The following is a 17556-nucleotide window of genomic DNA, read 5'->3' as shown; positions in this document are numbered from 1 at the left end:
CGGTCTGGCCCTGCGCTGAGGGGAGGCCCGGGGCTGCGGCTTTCCGGCTCCCTTCTGCCTTTGTCCCTTCCTGCCGTGCTGCTGGCGGAGAGGTAAGCCGCGCTGCCGTCCTATCTGCCTCCGTTCTCTCGTTGAGGGCGGGGGGGTCGGGCCGGGGGGGTGGATCGTTCACAGGGGACTGGTTGGGGGGGGGGGCCGCGCCGCTCCCCTCCCCCTGCTGGGAGCGAGGCGGGGTGGCCTTGTCCTCTCTGCTTCCCCAAACCCATTCTGGCCTCGGCCCCGCCCGCGGATAGGATGCGGGGAGAGGTTGCCTGGTTTTCGGGTTAGCCGAAAGCTGTGCTCCTCGCAGTTCCTCTGAGCCTGTGTGGGGCTTCGTGCTGGGCTGCTGGGAAGAAGTTCAGCTTCGGCTCGCCGCAGGCTCGATTTGGTATCCGTTGCTCGGGTCTGGTGCTCTGGGAGATCAGTTTTCCTTGGCACAGTATTCCCCCAATGGGAGGATATTACATTCTGTCCAAAAACACGATGTCATGGCTCTGAGTGGTTGAGGTGATACTTCAGGTTGATAACTTCCATCTGATGAAGTGGTAGGTTAGCAATGGGAATTTACAGAATGACTAAAATTTCACTGGGCCATAAAACCACCAAAATGTTGTGTTTGCCATTGACCTTGCTGATTTGCTGTTAGGTTTTTGCCAAAGTAAATTCCACAGGTTGATTAGAGTTCTATCTAGAGTTCTTGTTTTGAAATGTAACTTTGTCAATAAATAAAATGTGAACGATTTATCTCATACTTTGAACTTTGTTTTGCAAGCTGTAGGGCTGCAATGCCCCTCTTCTACACATTCTCTTAACTTTATTTTTCAGGCAAAGAAATCCAAGTCAAAGTAAATTGCTCAAGGTCATTTGGCGATGTGGTTATTACTGTTTTTACAGCTGATTTGAAACCTTTCTGTAAGAGAAAAGAACTCCAGCAGGACTGGAGGATTGCTTCACAGGTTTTGTAATCAACTTGTCAATACAAGTACTCATAATCTTACAGGTACAGAAAGAAAGGGATTCTTTGAAACCCAAGTTTGAGAGGCTGGTATAATACTTAGGGTTTCTTGTATTTAAAATACACTTAGTGCTCCAGAACCCTGTTGGACTGCTTTGTCTGTTGCTGCAATTACATTGGGTGAAAGGGTGAGGTAGCTTGCCTCACTTGAACTTCTTCAGCTCTATTGCTTTGCTGTGTTTGATGTCCCTTCTACTATGGCATGAGGTGGAAAAATGACTCGAGCAGATGTCATCTCTGCTCAGAACAGCATTCACTGCTATGGTAGCCTATGGTGTATGTGATAGTTGCTGGACCATACCACTGAGAGCCTGGAATTGGGGGTAAAACACAAGTAACAGAAAGTAAATCTCTCCCCAGCAGTTCTTGGCTTTTGCTGGGTTTTGGAGACTGCCTGGTTATGAAATACAGTACAGATCTGAAAAGGGTTAGGGTAGAAGTGCTGTGTTCTTGCTTGGCATGTGCAGCTCCCTGTGTTAGTCAGTGCAAAGGGGCAGGCCTGGAGCTGTGCTTTTTCAAAGCAAACACAATGAGGGGGGAAAGGGGGCTGCATTTCAGTCCTTATAATTGTAGCACTCCAGTTACACCTGTTGGAAAACCTGCTTTAAGCAACACTCATACATCACACTGAAGTTATCAGGTGAGCTATTGGTTACATTAATTGGTGAAAGGAGGAGAAGCTCACAATGCAAGGCTTCAGCTGAATTGGCAGTGCTGAAGCTGAAAGAACCTTTCTTTAAAAATAGAAGACCTGTGTAGAAATGAAAGTCCACCTTTGCACTTATCAGCAGCTTTTAAAGGTAGATTTCTTACAGATTTCATCAGCCTTCACAGGAATCGGTTTTGTTTCCTTACAGTGGATGAAGTTGGTGAAAATCAGTGCACTTTTTCTTAGAAGGAATAGTTGAGATTCATTTTTAGAAATCTTTGGAAAGCTTTGCCAAAGCTTTGCTACTGGAATGCTGCAGAGCTTTTATTAGATGCGCTGCCCTCTGCCATTATTCCCTATCTTAATTGATGAGTAAAGAGGTTTATAACTGGCTTCCTACTCCAGCAGCTGCTTTTTCTGTTGTTCAGCATATTTCTCTTTTTGCTCACAAGTATCCATTTCTGTTTCTTGTTTCTAACACATGCAAACACTGAAGGACTGTGGCAATAGCTCTGCTGATGTTTCATTTCTCATTAAACTCATGCCTAACGAAGCTCTTTTTCATACCCTGGTTCTTGTACCCAGTTAGCTGTGTAGGCACTGCTTTGACATTTTCCCCAAACCAAAAGCCAGTTTCATTACTGAAGCTCTCCAGCGAGTTCTTGCCATTTCTAATAGGAGTGTAAACATTGATTTAGTGCCCAGCTGGTATGAATGAATAACAGCTTATTTGGCTTAGAACTGGAGATTTAAAATGTGTGAAAATAGTTCAGCCTTGAAAAACTGTGCAGAGCCTGACTGAAAAGTGCTTTCTCAGTGCTGTGTTCTCACACCAGTGTGCCCCTATCTGACAGGTGAACGTGGAGTCAGTCAGATCCTGGTGTTATGAATTGTTGGCACTGCTTTATTTCCTGAGCAGTCTGCAAGGAAGCCATGAACAACTTCTAAAGCCATCAACTGTGGCCCCTCCTGTGCTCGCCCGCATGTCTCATAAAGAAAATATCATTCAGACCAGATGTACAAACCAATACATTGGAAAAATACACTTTAGAGTTCTGTGTGGTGGTGTGCCGTTGCTTAAAATAGTTTGAGATTTGGCCGTGAAATAGAAGTTGCTACATCTGCATCAAGGTGAAAGTAAGGCCAGGGCTGGCTGGCTTGAGTATGGAGTTGAGCAGCCTGCCATCTTTGCTTGATGCTGTTTTGTTGTTGGTTTTTTTCTGTTTATCTGCCTATTTTTTTTAGGATTGAGCTCTTGTGATATTGAGGAAGTAGTCATCACTCTATAGGAAATCTTCCCTCTTTCCTTTGCCCTTGCCTTGATCTTGTAAATGGAATTATTTTCTGTTTTCCTGCCACTCTGAGCCCGGCGCTCTCTGGAGACTGGTACAGCATTTGGGAAGTGCTATATCTGGGTAATGTGTACAGGCAGCAAGATGTTCAGCCTACTTCTGTTGATTGAAGGTGCTACATCAGAAGCAGCTCCGTGTTGGATTTTCATTACCTCATTTCTTGCTGGCAGTTGACGTGTCCTCCATCTGCCTCAAGCATGCACTGTGTGGTTGGGTGCCTTTCAGTTGGTTTCCTCAAACCTCTGCAGACCACATCCAGCTGTGCCTCTTCACATGGGAGTGCAGTTATGTAACTGCATCTTTTATTTTGTGATGCTTTGTGTAAGTACTTCTGAGCTTCTCTGGGAGGCAAATAACAGGCAGTGATTGCTGGGGATGTCTGCACCACCAGTGCCAAGTGGGGAGATGCATTTCTGTTGATGGAAGCCCAACAGACATGTCAGCTATTCCTGGATTTTGTGCTTAATTTATGCCTAGTGGCATCAGGATGCTCTGAAATCTCAAGTAAATCAAATCCAAATAATCTGAGCTAAATACCAGTGTTGAAGAGGCCTCAAGATGGTACTTGGTCATCTCTCACTCAGGTTACCACATCTGGAAGGCTGGTAAACTGTAACAGAGCATCTTAACCTGGGAGGAAATTGCTTCAAGTTCCAAAGAGCACAGCTGTACTTCACAGCCTGTGCCTGCAGTGAGGTGATATGAAGAACTGTGGGCCTGAATTCATCTCAGTTTTAGCAGTGTTTTAATCTTTGCTGGATCACTTCTCACGTTCCCTTCAAAGTCACACTTTAAATTGTAAAGAACAAGCTGCCAACTTGGATTTGCACTTAAATTGAAGCTCTTTGCCCAGTCTCATGTGTAACACCAACAGCTGCTGTTCTACTTGGATTTTAAAGTTTTATCACCTCTCATTTACACGTGGGTTTGGTGCTCTTTTGTGTATGATTTTGTGCTTGTTTTTGCATGCTGAGCTTCCAGTGTAGATGCTATAAAGATGGTGCAAGCCAACTAATGATAACGGGCTGGATTTCAGATCAATATTTCTGTTAAGTAACAAATTGATCAGCTTTCGTTTGCCTGTGGCTGATACAATCAGATTGTATTAATTCCAGTTTAGGAATTATGAGTTTGGTTTGGGTTTTTTGGTTCTTTTAATTATGGTAGGGGTGGAGTCAGTGCTGATGTCAGGTTGGTAGGCACACTGGTGGTCTCTGAAACAGGCATTGAAGCGAAGATGGGAACCTCTTGAGGGAAGCTCCCAGCTCAGAGGCAGCAGGTGCCTTCTGCATGGCCGTGTGCTGGGGCTGAGCTTTTCTTGCCTGACCTTATTGCTGCTGCTGTTTATCAAAGGGAGCGAACAGATTGCCAAAATGATTGCATGAAGCAACTTCTGTTGCACCGCCTGCCAAGTTCAGAGCCCTTCTTCAGCCGCTTCAGAAGTCTTGCGTGCTAAGGGTTGGTGTGTAGAAGGGAAATAAATATATTTCTATATTGCAGGCAGAATTTTGCTAATTAAATAACCTTTAATTTTGGTCTTTTATGCTGTGTTTAAAGGCAGAGATTTCGAGACACAGCTGTGCTTTCCTCGATGCACTGCATGCCCCTGTGGTCATACTGCTGTGGGATGGCTCTTTAGCTAGCAGTGCATCTGGAAAGGCGTGTGACGTCTCAGGGTAAGGGCTCTGAATGAAATGGCATTGAAATGCATTAACGTGTGGTTAAATACAGAGTGCTACAGAAGATTAAATGCTGAATGATTATTGGTCTTGAGAAGCTCCTCAGAGCTCTTACTCTAACCCCTTTCAATTAATAAAGACAATTTCTGGTTGTTACTCATGGGCTGTATTGCTTTAACAGGCACTGGCGTGCCTGCTCTGGCAGATGCTCATTCATTTTTAACTCATCATACCAAGCCTTTCTGAAAAAGGCTCCCTGTCCTCCTTATGGCTTATCTAACCATATCACTTACTAGAAAACAGGCTGCTGAAAATACCTGACTTCCTTGAAACAGAGCTGCAGCCTTACGCAGAGAGTGTCTCTTTCTTGCTGTTTACCAATGACATTATAGCTTTTCTGAACCTGCCCAGCAGGTTTCTGCTGCTTCACACCTCTGGAGGAGTAGGCCAGGTGAAGGTGAGCAGAAATGAGAGCTGTGCAGGCATACAGAGGTGGTTGGGGGCAGTGCTGGGCTTCCATCTGGAGGAGCTGGACTTGTGCTGGGGCATTGTGCACACTAGCTCTGCAGAAGGCTTTGGCTGTTGATTCAGATTGCTTTGAGTAGCCTGGTCTAGAGGCAGGTGTCCCTGCCTGTAGCTGGGGGGTGGAATTAGATGATCTTAAAGGTCCAACCCAAACCATTTTATGATGCAGGTTGCAGAAGTTTTAAGATGGCTGAGAAGTGACAGGATTACTTGGTAAACCTAACAGACTCTTAAATTTCCCCATATTTTTGGAATGTGTATGTTGTCCTGGTCTGACTAATTGACTGAAATGAGAATTGAACTAAGCAGATTCAGCTCTGAAGTACACTGCAAGCAATCGCATGATCCCTCAGCTGAGTTGTATTAATGGGTGACAGCGGAGTTGTGGGAAGCTGTTCCAGACTGTGGCAGCACTGTCTGCATGCTGGTGGAGTTTGGGCTGTCAGATGGCACAGCCAAGAGCAGAGACCAGGCTGTCAGAGGGCTGGGCAAAGTCCTGTTGCTTGTTTGGTTAAGGATTTTGCAGGCAGGGAAGAGGTAACTGAAGGTGCTTTGGCTCATTTAGTGTGGTGTTGCACAGTGGTGGCAGAGATGGCCTCCTAACGGGAGCAGGCATGGGGCAGGCTTCTCTTTCCTGTGACAGCAGGCAGACGTGCTAGCTGCTGTTAGAGGAAGGACACACAGACAGACATCTTCTCTTCTGCCTCAGCAGCATCCAGCAGCTTTCTGGTGGGAACCACAGCAGCGTGGGGGAGTTCTGCACGTGGGCTTCTCGTGATATCTTGCACTCCTATAAAGCAGAGCTGCCAGGAGAAGGGAAATCTGGTGGGATTCACCACTCTTAGAGCCAAGGCTGTGCAGTGTGTTTGGCAGTGTGGCTTTTCCAAGGGGTGGAGTGAGTGTTAAGGTTTGGTTCTGTTACCTGATTGCTGCCTTTGGTCCCAAGCATTTAACAGCTGATTATGATTTTACTCGTGGGGGGGGGGAATCTCTTGCAGGGCTTACGGCTCTTCTTCTGCAGAAGCACCATTTTGTTGTACTGTAAGAGCTCTGGTCTGAGGTAACGCTTCAGCCCTGGCGTTTTTTTTTTCAGATAAAGCAGCAGATAGAGTCAGCACAGGCAGCAGACAAAGGAAAGCCCCACAGCCTCCATCCCGGCCAGAGCTGCTGGGGAGAGACATTTCCTGCTGTGAATGATTTGGGTAAACAAGGACTCCAGCAAAACTGTTTTCTCTACTTCCTAATTAACTTTCCTGTTTATGTAAGTTCCATAGATTGAAGTGGCTGTTGAATATTCATGGTAGTGGTTCAGAAATGTGAAGGAAATGGTGAAATAATAGAACTTCCAAAACTTCCATTTGGTTTTAATCCACAGGCTGTCCTTCTGGCTAATGGAGCTGTGAAGTTCCAATCGCATTGAGCTTCAGTGTGTGAAATGAACAACCTGACACGAGTTACAACTTCAGAAGTGCTGTTTGTCGTGCAGAAACTTCGGGGTGGACTCTGCACTGTGAGGCTGCTTTGTGCTGAGACATGTGACTCCATTCACATCGCAGTGCTCAGCTCTGGGGTTCAGAGTCTCTTCCAGCACACTTCCTGGGAGGGGCAGAGCAGCTCTGGCCTCCTGGTGCTGAGCAGGGCAGGCAGAGCTGAGCAGTAGGGCAAGGCTTTAGTCTGCAGCTTCGCAGCTTGTTAATCGTCTTGAGCAGCAATTCTGGAAAACATGTCCTGTGAGAATTGTATTTCAAGCGCACAGCTGCAGTGTAAAGCACAGAACAGCTTTGAGAGCTGATTCAGAGTTCATATTTGAGTTATGACTCGATTTGCAGGAAACCCAACCCCTGAACATTACACGTCTTTGCCCTGTATGTTTCTGCTGTCTTAAGCTTGGCTTTTCAACTGGACTTGTTTTGTTTCAAACTTACATCAGCGTTGCTAGACGTGTGTAACAGCCCTAGCCACATCCGACAGCTTTCAGGCTGCTTTGTTCATCTCATGCAAGCAGAATAATGGTTCTTGGTGATGACAGTGCTGAAGTGTGTGGTGGCAGGGCTTTGTGGAAGAGCAGCACTGGGGCTGCAGTCCCTTCCCAGAGTACAGCATGGTGGTGCCCCCCGGCCCCAGCAGGAGCTCTTGAAGCTGCTGATCTCTTCTGAGTGTCCAAAGTGAAGGGAGAAACCCCTCCAATGTAGCAGTCATTTCTGATAGTTAAGGTTTGGAGACAATTGGTTCTGTAAAGAAGTTCTCCTGTGTCAGTGAACGTAATGCTGCTTTGTGTGGCATTGTGTTCACTGACCACTCCCAGAGGTTTCAAGAGGAAGGAAACTGTTCTGAGTAGAAGTGAATCCAAGCCACGTTCTCAGTTTCCTTTTCAAAAGAAGGAACAACTAAGCAGAAGACATGAGCCTGCATTTAAAGCTGTACTTCAGGTGAAGTAGTGCTTTATGGTGAGACCTTAAGCTGAACAGTGAGGGACAAACTGCCCCAAGTTGTCTGTTGTGCTGAAAGCCAATAACAAACAAACAAAAAGAATAGTTTGAGAGCAGAGTTTAATACTGAAATCAGAGCAGTGCCTTTTTATCAGGGATAACTTCTGGCAGAGCTGTTTGTCTCTTGGTTTGGCTTCGATATGGAAAAATTCCTGGTCTTCGTGGGCAGGGATTCCACAGGTTTGTATTGTCCAGTACCTTTTTGGTGGCTGGTTGTGCCCAGGTCTGAACACAGCCCTTGGTGACTCATGAGTGATACTGTGATCTCTTTCTCCAGACTTCACTGGCCAGTGAAAGCATATCTCAAGATGGGAAATATTTTTGCTAACCTCTTCAAAGGCCTTTTTGGCAAAAAAGAAATGCGTATTCTGATGGTCGGTCTGGACGCTGCAGGAAAGACGACTATCTTGTACAAACTTAAACTTGGTGAAATAGTAACTACTATTCCTACTATAGGTAAGACATTTGTCTATTAACTGCTTGCTTTGGGATCAGGGTGCAGTGTTTGCAGCAGTGCCTCACCTCTGCTGCCAGCACTGCTGGTTTAAGTGACGTAGTGCTGCACTCTGACTTTGCTATCAGAACAAACAGTTGCTGAGGCTGCTATGAGGATAGCACAGCCAAATCTTTTCACACAGGAGGAGATTTGTTTTCTTGTTGTTTTTTTCCCCTGTGCGTTCCCTCCCTTCAGTCATCTATGGGTTAGCCCCTTGTGGGCTGGGACAGCCTGCCTGCCTTCTGCTCAGTGCACTGTGACCTCAGGTGGTTAAGGCTGAGAAATGGAGGAGTGCCTCCATGTTACCTGGGAGGAGAGTGGCTGAGAACTGTGATTCAAGATTTATTTCCTGCCCTCAGAAGCCTGTGGGTTTTTTTTGTTGTTGTTATTTAATATAACACAGTTTGCTCTGATTCTTTTTTCACTGCTCAAGTAGCAGTTACAGCTGTTAGGTTTGTTAATTTAACTAATTGGGGCGAGGTGGTGGTGAGAGGAGCAGTTGTAGAGAGCCCACGTTTGGCTCTTCAGAGGGCCTCAGTGTAAGGCTGCTTATTTAAAGCAGACTTCAATTTCAAGGTGATGTTTTTAGTAGTGACTCTGAACATGAGTTGCTAAATAAACATGGTTGACCTGTACCCATTTTAACTGAGATTTTGCCACGATTTCTATTTCAGGTTTCAATGTGGAAACAGTAGAATACAAGAACATTAGCTTCACAGTGTGGGATGTAGGCGGCCAGGATAAGATCAGACCACTCTGGCGCCATTATTTCCAGAACACACAAGGTGAGTGCTAACACTTAAATCACCGGCTTCAGAGCAAGAGGGGTAGAAAGAAATCTAGAAAGCAGTCTTTTTTGTCCGTCTGAATCGCTGAGTTTAGAATTCCTGCTCCTCTGTAAGCATCACAGCTCCCACCCAGCACTTCAAAGCAGTCCTTACTTCTTGTTTCCTACAGGCTGTAGCAGCCTTGTGAACTGAGAGCTTGTCATTTCTCCCACTGCTGTGCCTTTAATGTGCATGCGTTGTCCTGTCAGGATTTTAAGAGATGCTTCTCATTGGAAAATATTGAGTGGTCCTGTCGCTGGAGAACGAGCTCCAAAAGCATGCACATCAACATCAGCTTGTTCTCACCAGCTCTTGGCAAGAGCAGGCTTTCTCTCAGACATGAGATTACAACAATATGAACTTGATCTTTTCGTATAGTTTCTCTTCACAGCTTAATTCTGATGTCTAGAACCAGGTATCGGATGTAAACAGCACATGCTGTGTGCTTATGCTTATTGTCTGCTTTCTCCTAGGTTTGATTTTTGTAGTTGACAGTAATGACAGAGAACGAGTGAACGAGGCCAGAGAAGAGCTGATGAGAATGCTGGCAGAAGATGAGCTTAGAGATGCTGTTCTATTAGTGTTTGCTAACAAACAGGTATGCCAAAGGAAGGTGTCTGTATTTGTGTTCTTGTCTGAAAAGCACCTTCTGTGGGTGAACTTAAAGGAGGCATAGCTTGCTGCTCCATCAGCTGTGCAGGCTCACTTGGGAAGGGTGAAAAAGCTGGAGTCCTTTTCTAGGAGTAGGAAAATGGAGTATTAAGTGCTGAGCTGAGTACTGCTTCGTGGTAGAAGCTGAGGTTAAATCAAAGCTGCAGTTGCAGAAAATATTTCCTGAGTGGAAAGTGAATGAAAGGATGTGAACTGTAACTGTGAGCTTTCCTAACTTTATAAAGTGGGTTTAAAGCTGACAGCCAGTGAGAACTAATAGTTCAGGACGGGCAGGTGTTGCTTCTCAGCTGGCAGGAGAGAAAAACATCTCTTGTTCCTCTGCAGGACCTGCCCAACGCCATGAATGCAGCAGAAATCACAGACAAACTCGGACTGCATTCTCTTCGTCACAGGAACTGGTACATCCAGGCCACCTGCGCCACTAGTGGAGACGGGCTCTATGAAGGACTGGACTGGTTGTCCAATCAGCTCCGAAACCAGAAATGAAACCATAAACCTTCCTTTTCCCTCTTTTTCCACCCCTCCCTCTTATTTCCTCCTATTCGCCCTTCGCTTTACTCTAATGTGGCAAACTGTGCTACTTTGTGGTATTGAGTGCCGGAAGCTGTTTTCATTTCTTTTGTCACAGTATATATTGCATCATGCTGTAAATGTGGCAAATACAAGCCAGAAAACAGTTAGGTTTCTTATTTAATGTAAATAGTTTTTGTTTCCAATGAGGCAGTTTCTGGTACTCCTATGCAATATTACTCAGCTTTTTTATTGTAAAGAATCAACTCACTGTTTAGTACTTGGAAGGGATGGAGTGGCTTAACGTAGGGGTTGCCAGCAGTCCTTGTGCAGTAGAGCTGAATACTATCTCGGATGGGTTGTGAGATCTGTGAGGTCCATTTTGGTGGTTGGTTTTAACCTGAATACTGTATTTTGTTGTTGTGTTTTTTTTTTAATAGTCGAGGAAAAGTAAAAACACTTCAAGACACAAAGGTTTGCCATAGCTTCTGCTGTTCTAGCTCTGACGTGGTGGTTCCTGATTCTTTGGAAACAGTGAAGCTGCGGTTGACACCAGGTTAGCTCCATTGAGTTAGAACACAGGTCCTAACTTACAGATCTCTGGCTCTTTCTGTAGCTCATGTTTGTTCATACTAGCTCCAAGATTTGTCAGACCTGGTTTAGATGAGTTGGCAGACTCAAGCTAAACCTCTGCCTTTTGGTTCAGGTGAGATTGGTCAGATCCGTTGAACTTGAATCATTTCTGGAAGTCACATTTCTAGCCTGTTGTATTTGTCAAAAGTGTTTTGTACTTTTGTGTGTAAACCACTCCAGAAGGCAAACTTTTCCACAGAAAGCACAGCCTGTACTAGTCCTAAGCTCTATAGTCAGAAAGTACTGTACTTAAGTAAGAATTGCCATGAAAACACCAAACATCTATGTATAGTGTCTAGGGGAATAAAAAAAAGCATGAGAGTTAGGAGAGTCATTCCACTCTAGAAGTATTCAATCCCATTTTGGAACAATCCCATATCTGTATATGTGTGAAAACCCTTGGCATCCCTCATACTGCAAGGTTCAGATTTGCCATCAGAAAAAAAAGACCTCTTTACTTTTCTTTTGTATTTTGATAAACACTGAAGAAGCTGGAGCTGTTCAACTTTAACTTGAGGAACTATCAGAACTGGTTTGTTTAGTGTTGTGGAAACCTTTATTGCTTTCAATACACGATTAGTAATCAACTGTTTTGTATACTTGTTTTCAGTTTTCATTTCGACAAACAAGCACTGTAATTAAAGCTATTAGAATAAAATCTCTTAACTATTTCATGTTTTTTATGCCTTGCTGTTCATTTGATCATCTTGGCAAAATCATAATGAAATACTTGTTGAATAAAAAGTTTCATGAAACTTGCACTGGTATCGTGTTGTTCTGTATCATCTTTGTACAGTCCCCGTTCTACCTGAAGGCATCCATCAGGCTTCCTGCATAGCCCCATCTCTCCACCTCTTTCACGATAGGCTTTGTGAGCGATGCACTTCTGGGAGTGAAATCTGCCTTCCTGAGTGCTGAGCTCTGTGGGCTGCTGCCCTGGCACTGCTTTTCTCAGAGTTAATTGAGATGGTCTTCCATCGAGCTTCGCATCTGCTGGACAGATTCCACTTCCCCTCATTCCCCAGATTTTGTTTCCTCTCCAAGCAGCTGCCTCATCTGAAGGGTGTGTGTGTGTTTGCAGATAGGCCCAGAGTTCCAGCATTGTTTCATTCTGGGACTGGCTGCCTTTGTACAGCGGGAGGCTCAGAGTGAGATGCTTCTGACTGCTGTCTTCAGCTGAGGGTGCTGCAGGCAGCAATTGGGTTTATTCAAGGTTCCCAGCAAGGGCTATCTGGGCCCTGCTCCTGCACTCTGAGCTCATCTTGGTAGTAATCAGTGTTAAGCAAACAGCGAGAAGGGATTGCAAAATTCTTGTAAGTCAGGTTATTCTTTCCAAGCTGTTTGTCTCATCTTGACTTTCAAGCTCTGAATCAGGCTCTGTGCGTGCCTAGCTGAGCAGGGCATCTATTTACTCCTGTTCTGGGAGGGAACTGAACCTGAACGACCAGCTCTCCTGCTGATGTCACTGAGCAGAGCCCCCAACTCCTCTCTCCTCCCACACCTCCTTGAAGGCGGGTGCTCTGCTGTACTCCAGCACTGTACCACCAACAGCAGAGATCCTGCTGGCCGTGTGGGTGTCTGTAAGTTAACTTCTGTGCGAGGCGTGTTGGTGTGAGGGTTGCACGATGTCCGGCCTGCCCCAGCCGTACAGCCCACGCTGGAAGGAGGAAGTGATGGGGAATGTAGTGATGTTATCTGGGATCAGTGAGCTGTGGGAGTAGCCCTCTGCTCGAGGCAGCACCAGCTTTGTTCTGGCCTGGGCTCGGCCAAGACCACAGGGATTTTAGCCATCCATCCTTCCCTGTCCACAGGAACCTGTGTAGCAGCTTGGGCAGGAAAGCAGAGGCGGCTGGATGGCTGCGCAGCCCTGAGGTGAGGATCCTTCACACCCCTTTTTGCCTTTTTTCAAAGCCTTTTGCTCCTTAGGATGTGGGGTTGGGTATGAAATAGGCATAGGTGCCTTCTTCAAACAGCACTTGGAGATGGGCTGATGGGAGTGGTGGGAGCGGAAGCAGGGACTGCAGGAGGGGACGCAGCCTGGGATGGCATGCATGAGCCACCTCAGGGGGCTTCTCTGACCCTCACCTTCAAAGCGCTCAGCTCACGTCCCCCTCGGGAGGATCCTGCCCTGCTAGGAAATGAAGCTGAATGAGGGCATCAGGGAGCAGTGTCCCATGCTGGGCCCTGGGATTGGTGCAGACTTTGTGCTTATAGTTCCCTTTATAGCCGTGCTCCACTTTCCCACCACTGCCCTGTGCTGGGATGTTCCCAGTGGGCATCGGACACTGCCCAGACCCCAAAAAGCAGCAGTAGGTAACCCTGAAGGCAGCGAGCTCAGGGAGAAGGCCTGGACTCAAATGGATTGCATGTGGACACAGGGCTGCAGCCGCTCGGATGAAGAGGACTCACGCCATGGTCCTGCTAACAGAGCATCAACCCCACCCAAAAAAACATCTCAAGGGAAAAAAAGAATCCATGCAACATCTGCTGCCCGCACCAGCTGGGTTAAACACATGCTCACAGCCGGGAGGGGAGCGGGACAGAAGGGCTTTATTCCAGCTCATCCCGCTGCAGTGAATGCATCCCTTGTTCCACGTGAGCTGCAGGCAGTGCGGTGGCGCAGCCCCTCTGGTAACAGAAGACCCTGAAAACCACCCAAGTGCAAACTGACACCGGTCCCCGGCACGAGGTGTTTGTCTGCCAAGACACACAGACCAGCCCTGTCTTGAGTGGGAGGAATGGCATCACGACTCACACAAATGCGGCCCTTGTGCTCCGTGCTGTTGGCCCTATGAGCAGGAGCTGCTCGGGATGTCCCCTTTTCACATGAACCAATATTGCTAATTATGGATTTAAGACTCACACCCTGCACTCTGTGCGCTGAACACACAAATACCCGTATTTCTGTAGTGAGGTTTCAGATGGGAACAGCACTCTGCGTACACGTGCAGGAGGTGCCCCAGCCACATCCATCTGCCAAGGACTTATTTCAGCACTTTCCTTTTTAGTCAGAGACCATTTCTCAGCCAAAAGGGACGCGTGTCACCCTGCCATCCCCGTGAGAGCTCCCAGCTGTGACATCTCTGCTTCATCCTGCCTTGCTGGTGGCTCACGCCCAGATGTCCCCAAATTAAAGACTTTCAGGGGTCAGAGCTGTATGCTGGACCCCACAGAGGTCAGTCTGGAGAGGACAGATCCATGGAGTGAGCACCTGGCACCTGCTGTATTTTGCTCCCATTCTGTAATGGCGTTATTCTGATTTTCCATATACCACAGGTGAAACAAACAGCAGGGCGAGCTCCTGGTGCTGCCCCAGGTTTAACTGAGGGGAAGTGAAGGTGACAGCTACAGATCCCACAGAGGGGATGTGTTACAGTGTCCATATCGTAACACGCAGGCAATAACCAGTCTGCACTGAGGCCAGTGCCCAACAGCCAAACCCAGCCCCGGCAGTTGTAAAGCTGTGACTTTAATTTAGATAATAACCTTAAAAAATATATAACCTATGGAACATCCCTTCCAGGAAAACCCCTCAGTCACCCGAATCCGTATCGTGACGCTGTCTGACCCTGTGGGATCGAGGAGATCGGCTCCTGCTCCTCCTCCTGCCCTTGTGCCGCGGGGATGGGTGCCGCTGGCCGTTCCTGCTGCGGCTCCGTGCCCTCCGGCGGCGGGAGGAGGGGCTCCTGCCCGAGGCTCCGCTGCTGTGGGAGGAGTCCGTGTCACGGCGGTGCCGGTGCCGCGATGCCTCCTGACGGCCGCCGTGGGATGCAGGGCGGTCCTGAGCTTTACTCCGGTGGCGTCTGCAGGGACAGAAAGATGTCACCTCGTGGGAACAGCCCTGCTGTGTGCCTCCCCCTCTGACCCCACTACCTCTCGTCCCGGTCGGGAGAGGAGGCGGAGGATGATGGGGTGGTGTCCCGCTTGTGGTGCTTGTCTTTCTTCTTCTCCTTCTTGTGTTTCTTCTTTTTCTTTTTCTTCTTCTCCTTTTTGGATTTCTTGCTGCTCTCCGTCCTGTGGGAGCAGAACAGGGCAGCACTGATGGGTTCCTGCACTGCAAATCCCTCCAACCCTTTCTGCGCCAAACACCCACCCCTGCTGGGCCTTCACCAGGCCTCTTTAATAAAGGAGAAGCAATTAAAAACAAGGAGTTTTGAGGGTGATTCAGAGGTTTAGGGGGATTCAGACCGAAGCAGGACAAGCCCAAACCAAGCTGCGATGCAAAATGTTCAGTTCAGCACAATATTGCCAGGAAAAGCACAGCCATTCCTGGCTGGTTCTGACCCACCAACCAGGGCTGGGCAGTGCGGGATGCATCCCGGTCCTCACCGCTTCTCCTCTGCCTTCTCCTCCTTGTCCTGCTTCCTCTTGGAGCCAGATGCCTCGGGACTGCTGCACACCTTCTGATGCTGGAGCACGGGGAAGAGAAAAGCACAGAGCGAGTGCGTGGGCCTGCCCAATGCTTTGAGTGACACACACAGAATAAAAGGTCTTTCTGCCTTTAAAAAAGAACTTTGGGAACAAACGAAAATGCTCAAAGCAGTCGCTTCCGACCTAAACACTCGTGGATTTTTCATGATCACATATCAATTCAACGTACCGTGAAGACAGAGAGCCCCATCTTGGCTGCCTCCTTGTCCTCCTTGGAGAGCATCACCCGCCCGGCGCTGCCGCTGCAGGCAGAAATCACATCCACGAGCCACAAAATTAAAAGACCAACATAAAAATGGCATTTTGTTTTTAAAGAGTCGCTCTGAAATGCAGCGTTTTGGTCCCCACCTGGAGCTGCCCAAGCCCACCACCCGATCCACATCCTCGGCTCGCTCTGCGCTGTCCCGTTTGCACACCTCAGCCAGGTCCTGTGGGCAAAGAGTTGAGACCCCATAAAAACACAGAGCATGGGGGATGCCCTGACCTATAGGGACAGCAGGGACGCCCTCACCTCCTTGCTGAGGCCTGTGGGCTGCCTCTTCACGTTCTTGTAGCCCCTAGAGTCAAAGAACCATGGAGTCACAGCATGTCCCCAGGAAGAATGGACTCACAAGGATCCTCAAGTGCATCCCCCAGCTCTGCACAGCACCACCCAAATCCCATCCCTGTGTATGAGAGCCCACTGTTCCATGATCTCCATTCCATACCCACTGTCCAATGGGGCAGAGCCTTTCCCTAATGCCCCGGAAAGATCTGGATCTCTCCACCCTCGATAGAGTCAACAGCTCCTCCCATTCTATCAGCAGCACCAAACTTGCTCAGAACACACTCCTGTCCAACATCCAAGTCACGGATGAAGGCATTACTGATAACTGGGCACCAGCAACGCGTGGTTGCCAGCCAAATGGAACCCCATTGGCTGTACCCCTTTGGACCTGTCAGCCTGCTGCTCACCCACCGCCCCATGGTTTTGCCTGCCTGTGTTTCTGCATGCTGTGAGAAACAGCATGGAAAGCTCGACTGGAATCCTAAAAGATAACATCGACTGGCTTCCCTTGGTCAACCACAGGGGCAACCTCATCATAAAAGGGCATTCAGTTGGTTCAACACCATGAACTCTTGGTGGTGGTGACCAACGATTACGTGGTCCTTCAGGTATTGTTTTGGAGGGGGGTTCAGAGTGTTTATTTTTGGGGGAGTGTCACAGGGGATTTGCAGGGGGGTGCTCACAGCGCTGCCATCATGGCCTCCTGCTCAGCCAGGCGCACGGCTGCCAGCTCCTCCTCACGGGACAGCGGGGCGGGCTCCTGCTTGCCCTTGGCGTACCACGTCAGGTCCTTGCCCTTCTGCCAGCGTCCCACCGGTGCCATCAGAGAGTTTCCTGCAGGGACACAACCGCCCCGTGTTGTCCCCAGCCCCTTATCTTCACCCCACACACAGGGCCAGGGATGAAGGCCTTACCCAGGTAGTTCTCGCGCTGTTTGTCTGTCTTGACATCTTCCCAGCTGAACTGGTCCTGCCCCCCCCGGACCCTCCTCGGGATGAGCCGAACATGGTGACGGGGTGCTGCAAGGATGGGCCCTGTTATCATGGCAGAACAGCAGGCTGCCCCTGCAGTGCAATGGGGTGAGGACAAGGGAGGTGCTGGGCTCCCCCAGCAATGTACTGTGGGGGGATGAGGGAAATACAGGGCTCCCCTGCAGTGCAATGAGGAGGGGGACAGGGATTAGGATTGCCCTATTGCAATCCTAAAGTTATAGGAAGCTTTAGGTATCAAGCAAGGGTTAGTTATGCTGAGGTCCTGGGGGGGAAGTTATAAAGAATAGGGGGGAAGGGCAAAGTATGGGATGGAGGTGGAGGGGGGTGCAAAGCTTTGGGGAGGGTTGCATGGCCAGTGGGGTTGGAGTCTGGAGATGGGGGTTTCAATGGGTTTAGGGAGGAGGGGGAGAAGTTGCAAAGTCTGGCCTTGGGATCTGTATAGAGCTGGAGGGGAGAAGGCAACTGTATGACCCACTGGGGACGCATGGGCTGGAAACGGGCTTGCATGGATTAGGGGGGGCACATAGCCTGGCAGTAGAGGTCTAAGTGGGCTGGGGGGAATTACCTGGGTTGGCAATGTGGGTCTGCATGAGTTGGGACGGCCCAAGGGGGGCTGCACGGCCGGGGAAGGCCGCCCAGCGGTAGGGAGAGAGGGGGGAAACCGCGACCCCAAGGCCGGTGCCGCACACTCGGGATCACA

At 48.4% G+C, this 17556-nt stretch overlaps 2 protein-coding genes across 2 annotated transcripts in view; one reads left to right on the top strand and one right to left on the bottom strand.

Annotated features, from left to right (window-relative positions):
- Positions 1–11647, top strand: part of ARF1 (ADP ribosylation factor 1) — an 11943-nt gene extending 296 nt beyond the window's left edge. Inside the window, exons 2-5 of the mRNA XM_010712278.3 lie at positions 8026–8204; positions 8919–9029; positions 9545–9669; positions 10068–11647. Coding sequence (XP_010710580.1) covers positions 8057–8204; positions 8919–9029; positions 9545–9669; positions 10068–10229 — 546 coding nt within the window. The 5' untranslated portion in view covers positions 8026–8056 and the 3' untranslated portion in view covers positions 10230–11647. The remainder of the gene's footprint in view (positions 1–8025; positions 8205–8918; positions 9030–9544; positions 9670–10067) is intronic.
- A 2687-nt stretch (positions 11648–14334) lies between these two features.
- On the bottom strand, positions 14335–16886 carry C6H1orf35 (chromosome 6 C1orf35 homolog). The gene is given in 9 exon segments (XM_019616197.2): positions 14335–14689; positions 14760–14900; positions 15216–15295; positions 15487–15559; positions 15666–15745; positions 15829–15874; positions 16548–16698; positions 16779–16847; positions 16850–16886. Coding segments are annotated over 9 exon segments (933 nt in total). The 5' UTR covers positions 16872–16886; the 3' UTR covers positions 14335–14418.
- Positions 16887–17556: the final 670 nt, after the last annotated feature.

Source organism: Meleagris gallopavo, chromosome 6 (genome assembly GCF_000146605.3).
Source record: "Meleagris gallopavo isolate NT-WF06-2002-E0010 breed Aviagen turkey brand Nicholas breeding stock chromosome 6, Turkey_5.1, whole genome shotgun sequence".
NCBI classification, from domain to species: Eukaryota; Metazoa; Chordata; class Aves; order Galliformes; family Phasianidae; genus Meleagris; species Meleagris gallopavo.
The sequence above is the reverse complement of the archived record's forward strand: the minus strand, read 5'-3'. Positions and strand labels throughout refer to the sequence as shown.